At 39.0% G+C, this 14038-nt stretch overlaps 1 protein-coding gene across 2 annotated transcripts in view; it reads left to right on the top strand.

Annotated features, from left to right (window-relative positions):
* Positions 1 to 3983, top strand: part of FCAMR (Fc fragment of IgA and IgM receptor) — a 13922-nt gene extending 9939 nt beyond the window's left edge. Inside the window, exons 5-7 of one of the 2 annotated variants that reach the window (XM_027870766.1) lie at positions 12 to 1005; positions 1940 to 2074; positions 3245 to 3983. In XM_027870766.1, the coding sequence (XP_027726567.1) occupies positions 12 to 1005; positions 1940 to 2074; positions 3245 to 3290 (1175 nt within the window). In that variant the 3' untranslated portion in view covers positions 3291 to 3983. The remainder of the gene's footprint in view (positions 1 to 11; positions 1006 to 1939; positions 2075 to 3244) is intronic. The other variant, XM_027870765.1, reaches the window with a different exon arrangement.
* The last annotated feature ends 10055 nt before the right edge of the window (positions 3984 to 14038 follow it).

Consider the following 14038-nt stretch of genomic DNA (forward strand, 5'->3'; position numbering starts at 1 on the left):
TACAGTTACAGGTGGACAGGACCTTGACACAACCCTGCTTATAGAGGAGTGGGAGACAAGAACCAAAAGAAAAGATATCACTCCAGGTGAAATACACAGAGGAAGCACTGGAGTAACAGCCCCAGGTGTAGATGGATGGGTTCCAAAAACTATCGAAACAACAGCTTCAGCTCCAGGTAGTCAGGTCTTTGATGCAACCTTGGTTATAAAAGGACACGGGGCAGGAAATTGCAGCGGACATATCACTCCAAACACAGTTGCCAAGACCTCAGGAACCCTTGCAACAATCATCTCAGTTGCAGGTAGACGGGGTCCAGGAACTCTTGGAAGAACAATTCTAGCTGCAGGCAGACAGGACCTTGACACAAGTCTGGTGGCAAAAGGACAGGGAGCAGGAATTAGCAGAGGAGATCCAGCTCTGATTAGAGTCACTCAGCTACCAGCACAAGCTTCAAGCAAAAATCTACAGCCTCCAGCAATAGTTAGATTAACGAGTCCAGGTACTGGTGACTGGGGTCTGGAAACCACAAGAGCAGCAAATTTAGTTCCAGAGCGACAGACTTCAGGAGCCAAAGTAACATCAAGCACCATGGAAGGTGGTTTGGTCTTGGGAACTAGGGCAGTGACGAAAACAGTTGGAGGAACCATTAGAGAAAGGAAATTAACCATCAGAAGCACACATAGGCTAACTGAGGGAACTGTGAACATTGGAATACCTCAGATTACCACCAGAAACAGCCCGGGAACCATGAGGCCTTCAACAACGGTCAGAGACAGTCTCAGAGAAGTAACTCCAGGCACAGACCAACAGATTCAGGAGGTCACCAGAGCTACAGCCCCAGATGCAGATGTAGGTGCTTGGTTCTCAGGAACCATTAGAAAAGGGGAAGCTTCAGTCTTAGAAGGAACAGCTGCTATTGGTAGAGAAAGTCATTCTGAGGAACCACTGAGAATTCCAGGAGCTGCACTTCTGATTCCTCCCAGCAAGAAGCCCTTCATGGAGAAGTAAGAGCCTGTGTCTCTCCTCCAGAGGTACCACTCTTGCCACTCTGGCCCTTTAGCTCCATTCTCTGGGTCCTTCTTCATCTTTGCTCACTCATCCTAAAATTGGACTTAGAATTGATGAGGAGTCCACTTGATTTGTTATCCTTCCTTCTTTTTCCTCAGATAAAGATAAGGACAACAGATACGACAATGTTTCACCTCAGTCTGTTGCTTCCTTTCCTTACCCCTTCAGAAGTCTCACTTGAGAGGTTGTTATCTATGCTGGAAAGTTCTCTCTCTCTCTCTCTCTCTCTCTCTCTTTCTCCTTCCTTTTTTCTTTGTTTCTTTCCCTCTCTTATTCCCTCCTTTTTTCCTTCCTTCCTTCCTTTCCTTCTTTCTTCCCTCCCTTCCTCTCTCATAGTTTAATTAGATAGTTTGAATCATAAAATGAAAGAACCAAATGGGATGAGTGAAAATATTTAATCCAAAGCCCTCATTTTGGAAGTTTAGACAGAGACTCAGAAAGATATAGTGTCTTGGCCAAGGTCACACAGCTAATAATTTTATGTCTGAGAAAGGAGTAGAACAGATCTTCATTCCCTAATCCAGTACAATTTCAGATAGATAGCACAACCTTTCTCATAGGCTGTGAATGGGCCACCTTGAGCATATAGACACCCTTATGTAGCACGGTGATGGAGAAAGAGCCCTAGGCTGACTCTCAAAAGGCCTGAGTTACTCTAGTCCTGGCTCAGTGACTAGCAAGCCGTGTGTAATTGAGTACCTCTCAGTGTCTTAGTTTCTTCCTCCATAAAATGAGGATGTTGGACTAGATGGTCCACAAGGTCTTTTCCAACTCTTAAGTTTTAGGATGTTTTGACTATAAGCAAAGTCCTTCTTGGGTCCTCCCCGTTTCCTACCCTTCCTCAGCCCTCTCTTCTCCTTTCTTCCCCAGCTCATCTCCAGATCAGAAGCGTGTCTCCCAGATCCTAATTACTCTCTCTACTGTGTTGCTTCCACTTGTTCTCCTGGTTCTGTTGCTACTGCTAAGGAAGCTTCGAAAGAGGATCTGTAAGTCACTGGGGTCCAGGTATGGGGAATGGCAATTTTTACATCCTTTTTGATGCTATAAGGGATGCAGTTATGTCTGATGGTTAGGGTAGTAGACTAAGGGATGAGGTAGGGTAGGAGATCAGAGATCTAGATACAGAACTCCCCTTATACTTTCTGTAGGCCTCTAGACAAGTCTACCTATCTGGGCCTCAGTTTGTCTATCTCTACAATGAGCACAATCATCATTTCCCAGTCACTGCTTCCTAGGACCAATAATGCTAAAGATGAAGTTCTTTGGAAGATCATATGAATCTTAAGATTTAGAACTTGAAGGAAATTTAGAAATCATCTACTCCAAGTCCCTCATTTTACAGGTGAGGAAGCTAAAAATAAGAGGGAAATTTGCTTTCCAAGGTTATACAGCTAGGAAGTCACAGAGCTGAGATTGAGACCTCTGCCTGCCAACTCCCTTGGCAAGTTTGTGCTCACACAATTTGAGATGTCTTGAAGGCCTTTCCCCCTCTTCTTTGCAGAGATATTGAAGGGTGGGGGAGTCTATGGATGTGAAACATTGTCAGACTTTTTCAGTATAATGACGGGTTTTGTGAAATTTTTTTCTCTTATTTTCCTTTTTTAAAAACATTTTTTGTTATAAGGGATGGCTCCTCTGGGAGAAGGATATGGGGATAATTTAGGCTATGTAAAAACAAAATCTATCAAGAACATTTTTTAAAATGGTGTCCTAAAGGAATTGCTAAATAGAAGCTTGCATGCCCTCCAAGTCACCCCACTCCACCCCCTTGTATATGGAGACAGAGAAAGAGGGACAGAAAGAAAAGTCTCACCAAACAATGAATCAGCCAAAGACTATACATTCTGTGTGCTTGAGCTGAAATTATTTTAAATCAGGTCTCTGCCAGTCCAGGGTCCAGAGCTAAGTGTTAGTAAGCAAAGAGTTATATAGTAACTGGGGCTGGGGCTGAGGCTGGTGGGAGGGGCCTAGAGTGGGGGAGGGGGGCAGCCTGAGTCCACAGGCTATAGATTCCATAGTCCTAGTACTCTGCTGAACATTCCTTGCTCTGGGGTCCCAAACAGTTGCTTGGTGGCGGGATGCTTTGAGAACAAAGTATTTCTTCAGGTGAAGAGCTATAAGGGGAAGAACTTTCCAGGTCCAATAACCCTCACAAGGTTTTCTATGCCTATGCAGCTGTTCGGACACAGAAGCCCACGTTTTCCCTAATCCAGCTAACTAACTTTCAAGATCTCCCTGAGAAGCTGAGCTTGGAAGCGCTACAGTCCCAGGAAGCCTAATTCCTCCACAGTCATCCCCACGGAAGGCAATCAGGGAGATCAAGTCTCCTATCTGTGGCAGTCTGAGCCTCTCAGAGGGAGACCTGAGGCCCTCAGTGTCTCCCTGGAACACTAGGACCAGGAGCTCCTGGACATAAATTCCATACCACCTCTTCCCTATAGTTGAAAGAGGAGGCCAAAGGAGCTGGGGTTCAACCTTGAGAAGAAAAAGGTGAGGTTGTGAGGACTTAATTATTTTTAAATCTAGGAGGGGTGTTAAAATGAAGGATGCTTATTGATTGCTCACCACCAAAGAATGGATGAAGAGATTTTAAATTTCAGTGAGACTCCAGAAAGGATTTTCAGATTAAGAGAAGAATTACTGATCCCTGGAAGAGACTACCAGGGGAGGCCATGAAATCTCCATCCCCAAAGATCTAACAATTGTGATCTCTCCTTACTCCAAATCCCCTCCCCCATTACTTTGTAATTCTCATATGGTATTTTTTACATCTAAATTTGTACTGTAGTTATTTGTGCATGGACTTAGTGTATCATTCCAAAACACGGACTGTAAATTTCCCAAGAATGTCTTCTTCATCTTTGTATCTCCCATAGTGCCCAAGCATGTAGTAAACACTCAATAAATACATTTGTTGAAGTGAATTGAGTTGTCTAGATTGATCAGTTACGGGGTGAAATTATCTCTGAGTATTCCAGTCTTCAATGATTTCCCCTTTTTCTCAACTCCTTCAATAGTCTCCATATTTATATCAGTAAAAATTTTTGATGGTACTGCCCCCGTGTGAGTATAATTATTTAGAAATTATATATGCGTACTTCTGTACTAATAATTATGTGCCTTCTAAAATTTACCAAAAATTAAAAATTTTGAAAGGAATAATCCATAAAGATGATACAATATTTTGTCCTAGAGTCATTAGGAAGTCACTAGAGTATATTGAGGGGTGTGTGTAACATGGTCAGACCTACAGTTTAGGAAAATCACTTTAGGAGATGTGTCTCAGCTGGCATGAGAATGGGAGAAACTTGGAGGGGGGAACAGATAAGAGACTATTGCAATAGTCCTGGTTGAGAGGTGATGACAGTCTGAAATAAGGTGATAATGAAGTAAGTTGAGAAAGGAAAAAGATGGGACAGATATAGAGGTAAGGACAATAAGATTTGGCAGCTGGTTACATACGTAGGATGAGAGAAAATAATAATGACAGCCAGATGGTGTTGCCCTTCACAGCTTCACAGTTTGGAAGAGGGGTGGCATCGGATGAAAAGGAAATGAATAAGATTTGTGATCTGTACTTGCTCATCCTGCGGAACTCACCTGTGGTTTTTGTTTGCTTGTTTATTTTTTCTAGTTTGTTTTTTTGTAAATAATATTTTTATTTTTTTCCAATTACATGTAAAAGTTGTTTTCAACATTCATTTTTATAAGATTTTGAGTTCTAAATTTCTCTTTCTCTCTCCCTCCCTCCCCAAGATGGAAGCAATCTGATATAGGTTATACATGTGCAAACATGGAAACATTTCCACATTATTCATGTTCTGAAAGAACATGAACAAACAGAACAAACAAAAACAAACAGACAAAAATAAACCCCCAAAATGAAAATAATGTGCTTCGATCTGCATTCAGACTCCATAGTTCTTTCTCTGGACGTGGACAGCATTTTCCATCATGAATTGTTTGGAATTGCCTTGGATCATTGCATTGTTGAAAAGAGCCACGTCAATCATAGTTGATCATCGAAGTGTTACTGTTACCATGTACAATGTTCACCTGGTTCTGCTTGATTCACTCAGAATCAGTTTACGTAAGTCTGAAATCCATCTTCTTATCATTTCTTGTAACAAACAGTATTCCATTCCATTCATATACCACTACTTATTCAATCATTCCCCAATTGATGAGCATTCCTTCAATTTCCCATTCTCTGCCATCACAAAAAGAGTTCCCATAAATATTTTTATTCAAGTAGGCTCTTTCCCTTTTTTAATGATCTCTTTGGGGTACAGACCTAGTAGTGGTATTGCTGCATCAGAGGTTATGCACAGTTTGATTGCCCTTTGGGCATAGTTCCAAATTGCTCTCTAGAATGGTTGGATCAGTTCACAACTCTACCAACAATGCATTAAAGTCCCAATTTTCCCACATCTTATCCAACATTTATCATTTTTCTTTTCTGTCATATTAGCCACTCTGATAGGTATGAGGTAGTACCTCAGAGTTGTTTTGATTTTCATTTCTCTAATCAATGGTGATGTAGAGCATTTTTTCTTTTTTTTTTGTAAATTATAATAATTTATTTATTTTAGTTTTCAGCATCACTTCCATAAGATTTTGAGTTTTAAAATTTTCTCCCCATCCTTCTCCTCCCACTTCCTCAAGATGGTGTGCAATCTGATATAGGCTCTACTTATGCATTCATATTAAGCATATTTTCACATTAGTCATGATGTATAGAAGAATTAGAACTAATGGGAGGAACCACAAGAAAAAAGAAATAAAACAAAACAGCAAAAGAAAAGGAGAGTAAATAGTATGCTTCCATCTGCATTCAGACTCCATAGTTCTTTCTCTGGATGTGGATAACAATTTCCATCATGAGTCTTTTGGAGGTGTCTTAGACTCTTGCATTGCTATGAAGAGCCAAGTCCATCAAAGTTAATCACACATTGTGGCTGTTACTGTGTACAGTGTTCTCCTGGTTCTGCTCATTTCACTCAGCATCAGTTCATATAAGTCTTTCCAGGTTTTTCTGAAGTCTGCCTGCTCATCATTTCTTATAGCACAATAATATTCCATTACATTCATATGCCACAACTTGTTCAGCCATTCCCCAATTGATGGGCATCCCCTCAATTTCCAATTCTTTGCCACCACAAAAAAGCTGCTATAAATATTTTGGTACATATGGGTCCTTTAACCATTTTTATGATCTCTTTGGGATACAGACCCTGAAGTAGTATTGCTGGGTCAAAGGGTATGCACAATTTTATAGCTCTTTGGGCATAGTTTCAAATTGCTCTCTGGAATGGCTGGATCAGTTCACAACTCCTCCAACAATGCATTAGTGTTCCAATTTTCCCACATCTTCTCCAACATTTATTATTTTCCTGTTTTGTTATGTTAGCCAATCTGATAGGTATGATGTGGTACCTCAGATTCATTTTGATTTGCATTTCTCTAATCAATAGTGATTTAGAGCATTTTTTTCATATGGCTATTGATAGCTTTAATTTCTTCCTCTGAAAACTGCCTATTCGTATCATTTGACCATTTATCAATTGAGGAATGACTTGTATTCTTATAGATTCAACTCAGTTCTTTATGTATTTTAGAAAATGAGGCCTTTATCAGAGACACTGGCTATAAAAATTGTTTCCCAACTTTCTGCTTCCCTTCTAATCTTGGTTGTATTGGCTTTGTTTGTGCAAAAATTTTTCAATTTAATGTAATCAAAGTCATCCATTTTGCATTTCATAGTGTTCTCTATCTCTTGTTTGGTCAAAAATTCTTCCCTTCTCCATAGATCTGATAGGTAAATGATTCCTTGCTCTCCTAGTTTGCTTATAGTATCAGTCTTTATATCTAAGTTATGTACCCTTTTTGACCTTATTCTGGCATAGGGTATGAGATGCTGATCTATGTCTGGTTTCTGCCATACTATTTTCAATTTTCCCAGTAGTTTTTGTCAAAGATTATTTCTCTAATTTGTTGTTTGACCCACTCATTCTTTAGGATTAGATTATTTAGTTTCCAATTAAATTTTAATCTGTCTTTCCATGGCCCTTTATTACATGTAATTTTTATTGTATCATGATCTGAAAAGGATGCATTTAATATTTCTGCCTTTCTACATTTGATTGTTAGGTTTTTATGCCCTTATACGTAGCCATGTTTTGTGTAGGTGCTATGTACCCATTTAATTTTCTCTAGAAGTCTATCATATCTAACTTTTCTAAAATTCTATTCACCTCCTTAACTTCTTACTTGTTTATTTTGTGGTTAGACGTATCTAGTTCTAAGATGTTGAAGTTGAGGTCCCCCACTAGTATAGTTTTGCTGTCTATTTCTTCCTGTTACTCACTTAACTTCTCTAAGAATTTGGATGTTATTCCACTTGGTGATATGTGTTTACTATTGATAGTACTTCATTGTCTATGGTACCTTTTAGCAAAATGTCATTTTCTTCCTTGTCACTTTTAATTAGATCTATTTTTTCTTTTGCTTTGTCTGAGATTAGGATTGCTACCCCTGCTTTATTTTTTTTAACTTCAGCTGAAGCATAATATATTCTGCTCTAGCCTTTTACCTTTATTCTGTGTGTGTCTCTCTGCTTCAGATATATTTCTTGTGAACACCATATTGTGGGATTTTGGTTTTTAATCCACTCTGCTATCCACTTCTGTTTTATGGGAAAGTTTATCCCATTCACATTCAGTTATGATTACTATCTTGTATGTCCCTCCACCCTATTTTTCCCCTCTTTATACTTTTCTCTCTCTCTCTCTCCTTTCACCCTGTTCCTCCTCACCAGTGTTTTGCTTTTGAACACTGCCCGCCTCAATCTGCCCTCCCTGCTATCATTTCCCCTCTCTTCCCTTTCCCTTCCTCCTTCCCTGTGGGGTAAGATAGATTTCTTTACCCAACTGCATGTGTACGTTATCCTCTCTTTGAGCCAAATCTGATGAGAGTAAGGTTCAAACAATGTTCACCCTCTCCCTTTTTCTCGTTACTGTAATGTCTTTCATGCCTCTTCATGTGATATAATTTACCCATTCTGCCTTCACCTTTTCTCTTCTACCAGTACAATCTTCTTTTTTACTCCTTAATTCATTTTTTTAATCATCACATCAAAATCAACTTGTACTTAAACCCTCTGTCTAAGTACACTCCTTCCAACTGCCCTAATAGAGATACAGTTCTTAAGAGTAACAAATATCATCTTCCCACTTAGGGATATAAACAATTTAACCTTATTGAATACCATGTTGTTTTTTTCTTTCCTGTTTACCTTTTTATGCTTCTCTTGAGTCTGGTACTTGAAGATCAAATTTTCTGTTCAGCTCTGCTTTTTTCATCAGGAAATTTTGAAAGTCCACTATTTCATTGAATTTCCATCCTTTCTCCTGAAAGATTATGCTAAATTTTGTTGAGTAGTTGATTCTTGGTTGTAATCCAAGTTCCTTTTCCTTCTGGAATATCATATTCCAAGCCTTCTGATCCTTTAATATAGAATCTGCTAAGTTCTGTGTAATCCTGACTGTGCTTCCTTGACATATGAATTATTTCTTTCTGGCTGCTTATAGTATTTTCTCCTTGACCTGATAGTTCTGGAATTTGGCTATAACATTCCTTGGAATTTTCATTTTGGGATCTTTTTTTTCTTTCATTTAAAAAAATTAATTTATTTTAAGCTTAAATACTAAAACCAAAATACACAGTAAGTAAAGAAAAAGAAACATTATAAACTTAAATACAAAAGAAAAAAGAAAAAAGCATTGCCCCATGCACAGCAGAACATAAGAAAAGATTCAAAATATACAGCAATAAATTTCCATTTCAAGAAAGCCTATATAATAAATACAACGCATTGTGTTCCAAGCTGTCCATCTTTTCTTTGCTTCCTCGTAAGTTTTCTTTTGTTCTCTGCTTTGCACTTTTTACTTTGTTCTCCCCCATCCACCCAAGAAGGCTACAATTAAGCATGAAAATAGATAGATATACGTACATATACACATAAACATATATAATATACTCATACATACATACACTTACATGCATATACATATACTTAGATGTCTATAATCATACTCATATATAGATATACACATTCATATGCATCTATGTAAGATGTACTATACTTGTTTGTCTTCTTTCTCTGAGGGTAGGCATCTTCCTTCATAGGTCCAAGCTTTTTCACATTTTTCTAAGTCCACCAACTCATTGTTTCCTATACCACAGCAATATTCCAACCTTATACTGTCTAGTTACTTTAAATAGTCTAAAACAATATTGATTAATATAGCGTAGTTTCTATTTTTCTCTTTTGATTAAATTTATTTTAGCTTTAACTTTGTCAGAGATCATGTTTACTACTCCTGCTTTTTTTCCTTGATAAATTCTACTCCTGATCTTTTTTTTGTTTGTATGCATCTTCTATTTCCTATCCCTCATGACTCCTCTACTTACACTACCTGCTACCTTGCCTTTCTATTACTTAACCAACCTCCCACCAAAGATCCCTCCCTTATCCTCTCCCCCCAACACTGAAATCCCTCCTTTATCCTCTCCCCTTCCCTATTCCCTTAGTCTTTTATTTCTTTCTGAATTTAGAAGACTTTTATGCCATTCCAGATATATATGTACTGTTTCCTTTTTAACCTATTCCTGATGAGAGTGGGGTTCAAGAACTACCAGTCCTCCTACCCCATTTAATTCCTCTGTGTCAGTTCTTCCTCTCATACCTCAGTTGTATAATTACTCTTTTTACCTTTTCCTAGATAGTTTACTTTTTGGTATTGCATCCTACTCAACTCTGCCCCAATTTTTCTTTTCAAACTACCCAACTGCTAATAGTGATCTTAGATATACGATTTACAGTTCCTCATATAAAAAGTAAAGTCTGTCCTTACTGAGTTCCTTGTAATTAGTCTATTATGTTTACTTTATATTTCTCTTGGATCTTGTATGTCAAATTCTCTATTGATTTCAGGTCTTTTTGCAGCAAAATCCTGAAGTCTGACAATTCATTGAATATCCATTTTTTTTCCCCATTCAGGAGTATGCTTAACTTTGCTGGGTATGATATTTTTGGCCACAACCCCAGTTCTTTTGTTCTTTGATATATAGTATTCCAAGACCTGCAGTCTTTTAGTGTAGCTGCTGCTAGGTCTTGTGTGATTTTAACTGTGGCTCCATATTTGAATTGTTTACTTTTTTTCTTGTTGCTCATAATATTTTCTCCTTGAGCTGAGGATTGCAGAATCTAGCTATGATATTCCTGTAGGTTTTCCTTGTGGGATCTCCTTCAGGTGGTGATTGGTGGATTTTTTTTTCTATTTTTACTTTCCCCTTGTTCTAACACTTCAGGACAATTTTCTTTAATTGTTTTTTGTATTATTGTATCAAGATTATTTTTTGATTGTAGCTTTCAGGTAGCCTGATTATTCTTATGTTTTATTTTTTTGATCTCTTCTCTAGATCATTTTTATATGAGACATTTCACCTTCTCTTCTATTTTTTTCATTATTTATATTTTGTTATTTTTTGTACTCTTATAACTTCATTGGCTCCCCCTTACCCAATTCTAATTTTCAAGGAGTTGTTTTCATCCTTAAGATTCTGGATCCCCTTTTCTAGTTGGTTGACTTTCTTTTCATAATTTTCTTGTTTTTCTTATATTGTTCTTTTTTAAAAAAAAGCTTTTTCCTCAATCTCCCTCATTAGATTTTTAAAGTCTTTTTTAACATTATTCTGCTAATTTTTTTGTGCAGGTGACCATTTTACATTACTCTTTGGGGTAGGAGAGGCTTTTTTACTTCAATATCCTTCTCTGAAGATGAACCCCTATCTTCTCTATTCCCATAGTAGCTTTCTATGGTTGGGTTCTTTCTCCTTTGCCTGCTCATTTATTATTATTATTATTATTATCATTATTTTATTTATAGCAGGTTGTTATTGTAATTACTTCTAGTCCTAGGGTATGGAGGACTGTGTCTCTAGTCCTAGGGAAGGAGTCCTCCTTCAGTTCTCCCATCTGGCCTGGAACCAAAACCAAGAATTCCACCCTCCTGTAAGTGCCCACAGCCAGCAGTATCTTTGCCCCACTGCTTCTGCACTCACTGGGCATATGCTGGTTCCTTCTCACTCAGGGCCATGTCTTGGCAGCATAGCTGGGCCTGGTGTCCCTTATCACCAGAGGTTTCCTCAATCTTCCCCTGTTCATATGCTGGACATTGTCTGGGAGGTGAAAATTCCTGAGGCTGGGACCAAAGCTACCTCCAAACCTAGCTAGCCCCCCAGCTCCCAGCTTACTGTTTCAGAAGAACTAGCCTGAAGATGTTTATACTTCACAAGGACCAAATCTTGTATTTTTTCTGGTTGTCCCAGGAGGACCACTGTTCTGCCCCAACTCTTGTTTATTTTTACTGCTCTACATTCACCCTGAGTCACTATTTTATTTATGGAGGAAATCTGGAGAGCTTGGAATTTTCTGACCTACTCTGTCATCTTCCCAGAATCCTCTCTCCATTTTGGGATTTCTTTCAGGAGGTGATTGGTGGATTCTTTCAATGACTATTTTACCCTCGGGTTCCAGGATGTCAGGGCAATTTTCCCTGATAATTTCTTGAAAGATGTTGTCAAGATTCTTTTTTTTTTCATGGCTTTCAGGTAGTCCATTATTTCTTAAATTTTCTCTCCTGGATCTATTTTCCAGGTCAGTTATATTTTTCCAGTAAGGTGTTTTATATTTTCTACTTTTTTTTCTTTTGATTTTGTTTGACTGATTCTTGACATGTCATAGAGTTATTGGCTTCCACTTACCCAATCCTAGTTTTTAAGGAATTATTTTCTTTAATTAGCTTTTATACTTCATTTTCTGTTTGGCCAATTCTACTTTTAAAGTTGTTTTCTTCCGTGGATTTTTTCCCCATTTGGTCAATTCTATTTTTTAAGATAGTCAATTTTTGTGCTTCCTTTTCCAAGCTGTTGATTCTTTTTTCATAATTTCCTTGCATAACTCTCATTTCTTTTCCCAATTCTTCTTCTACCTCTCTTACTTGCTTTTTAAAATGCTTTTTGAGCTCTTCCAGAAGGACTTTTTGGGCTTGAGACCAATTTGTATTCCCTTTTGAGGCTTCACAGGCTTGACATTGTTGTCCTCTTCTGAATTTGCATTTTGATCCTTCCTGTTACCACAGTAGCTCTGTATGGTCAGGGCTCTTTTTTAGTTTTTGCTCATTTTTTAAAGTTGAGCTTTGCTCCTGGAGTAAAGGGGCACTGTCCCAAGCTTCTTGCACGGGGGCCAGGGGTCTGGTCACTGGCTTTCTGCACCAGGGCCTTTGGGGCTGGCAGCTTGCCCACTGTGCTAGGGTGGCCCATCCTGGTCAAATCTGTGGTGCCCTGGGTTCCAGGGCTGGCAGTTTGTCTGCTGCAGTGGGGCTGGAGGCCTCACAACTGGCCTGAATTGCCACTGGCCTGCTGAGCCCAGACTATGGGGCTTTGGTTGCTGATCTGTGCTGTGTGTAAAAGCTTCTTGCTGGCTTGCCTGGACACCACCTGTGCTGGGATGTGCTCCCCTTTGACTCAGATGAGACAGACCTTCCATGAAGTCCTGCTAAGTTATCTTGGGCTGGACAATCATTTCACTCCATTTTTTTTTGTGGATTCTATTTCTCCAGAATTCTTTTAGAGGCTTGATTTAATGTTGTTTTGGAGAGCAAATGGGGAGAGCTCAGGCAACTTCTTGGCTTCTCTCTGCCATCTTGGCTGGGACTCACTTGTGAAATGAAAAGTTAAGAGGGATTTTTTTATATTCATAGATGATGGTCCATGAGTGTAAAGCCCACCCTTCAGAAAGTGCTTATAGGGCCAGGGTGGAAGGGGGTAAGGAGGGGAGATAGGTATGCTGAGGCGGAGGGTTCAGAATTTCCCAAATGGCTCCTGTGAAGCTGCTTTTATGAGGGACTGGGGAGGGGATCAAGTTGTAGCTGTCTGAGGGGGTGATGGTGGTATAGAAGCTCTGAGGCTGAAAGTTTGCACGGGGAGTGAAGAAGTGAAGTGGAGGACTGCTGAGGGGTAAAGGTAGGTGTGGTTGTGCTGGAAATATGTTCCACAATTGGCCATTGTGGGGAGGGGGGAATGAGGCTTATCTTTCTACCCTGTGATTGGTTGAGTACATAACCCTTGGATCAATCCATGATCCCCTAGAGGGCCTGTGCCCTGACCTTGGACACTATTGGTGTAAAGCAGTGATGTCAAACTCAAATAGAAAGGATTGGCATAAGGATCCCTGTAGTCACATATTGAATTAGTTTTAAAATATAATATTGTCTATGTTGCATTGTATTTTTATTTATTTTGTTAAATATTTCCCGATTGCATTTTAACCTGGTTTGGGGCTGCATGTGAGAGTTTTGTAGGTTACTCATGGCCTCATGTTTGATATTTCTGGTCTACAAGACTTTAAAATTTAGTAACTATTCATATACTGTCTGGGATTGAGCTAATCCTAATCTCATGGGATCATAGATCTAGAAGGGTTCAATCCAACATCCTCATTTTACAGATGAGGAAAGTGGGGACCAAACTTGCCCAAGTAAGGAACGTCAGAAGTAGGATTTGAACCCTGACCTTCTGACTTCAAAGCCAGTGATCTTTCCACTGTGTTAGGCTGCAACTCTTAAGCTTGTCTCTTTAATTAGATTGTAAACTGCATGAGGGAAGGGGACTATAGCTTACTCATTTTTGTATTTGCCACAGTACCTTTTACATAATAAGTGTTCAATAAATGCTGTTAGTTGGTTAATTGATTGATTGACAGGTGCAATGCCTGGAGACAGGGGATGGAATCAATGCTCCCTGAAGGGTGCTTCCCATTCTGGGATGCTTTGACCCTGGGTTTCTGCCTGTTTGCCTGGAAGTCCCTTAATCTGACCCCGGAGGTAATTTGAGGTAGAATGTGGG

This window comes from Vombatus ursinus, unplaced genomic scaffold (assembly GCF_900497805.2).
Source record: "Vombatus ursinus unplaced genomic scaffold, bare-nosed wombat genome assembly UNPS02014798.1, whole genome shotgun sequence".
In the NCBI taxonomy this organism is placed as follows: domain Eukaryota; kingdom Metazoa; phylum Chordata; class Mammalia; order Diprotodontia; family Vombatidae; genus Vombatus; species Vombatus ursinus.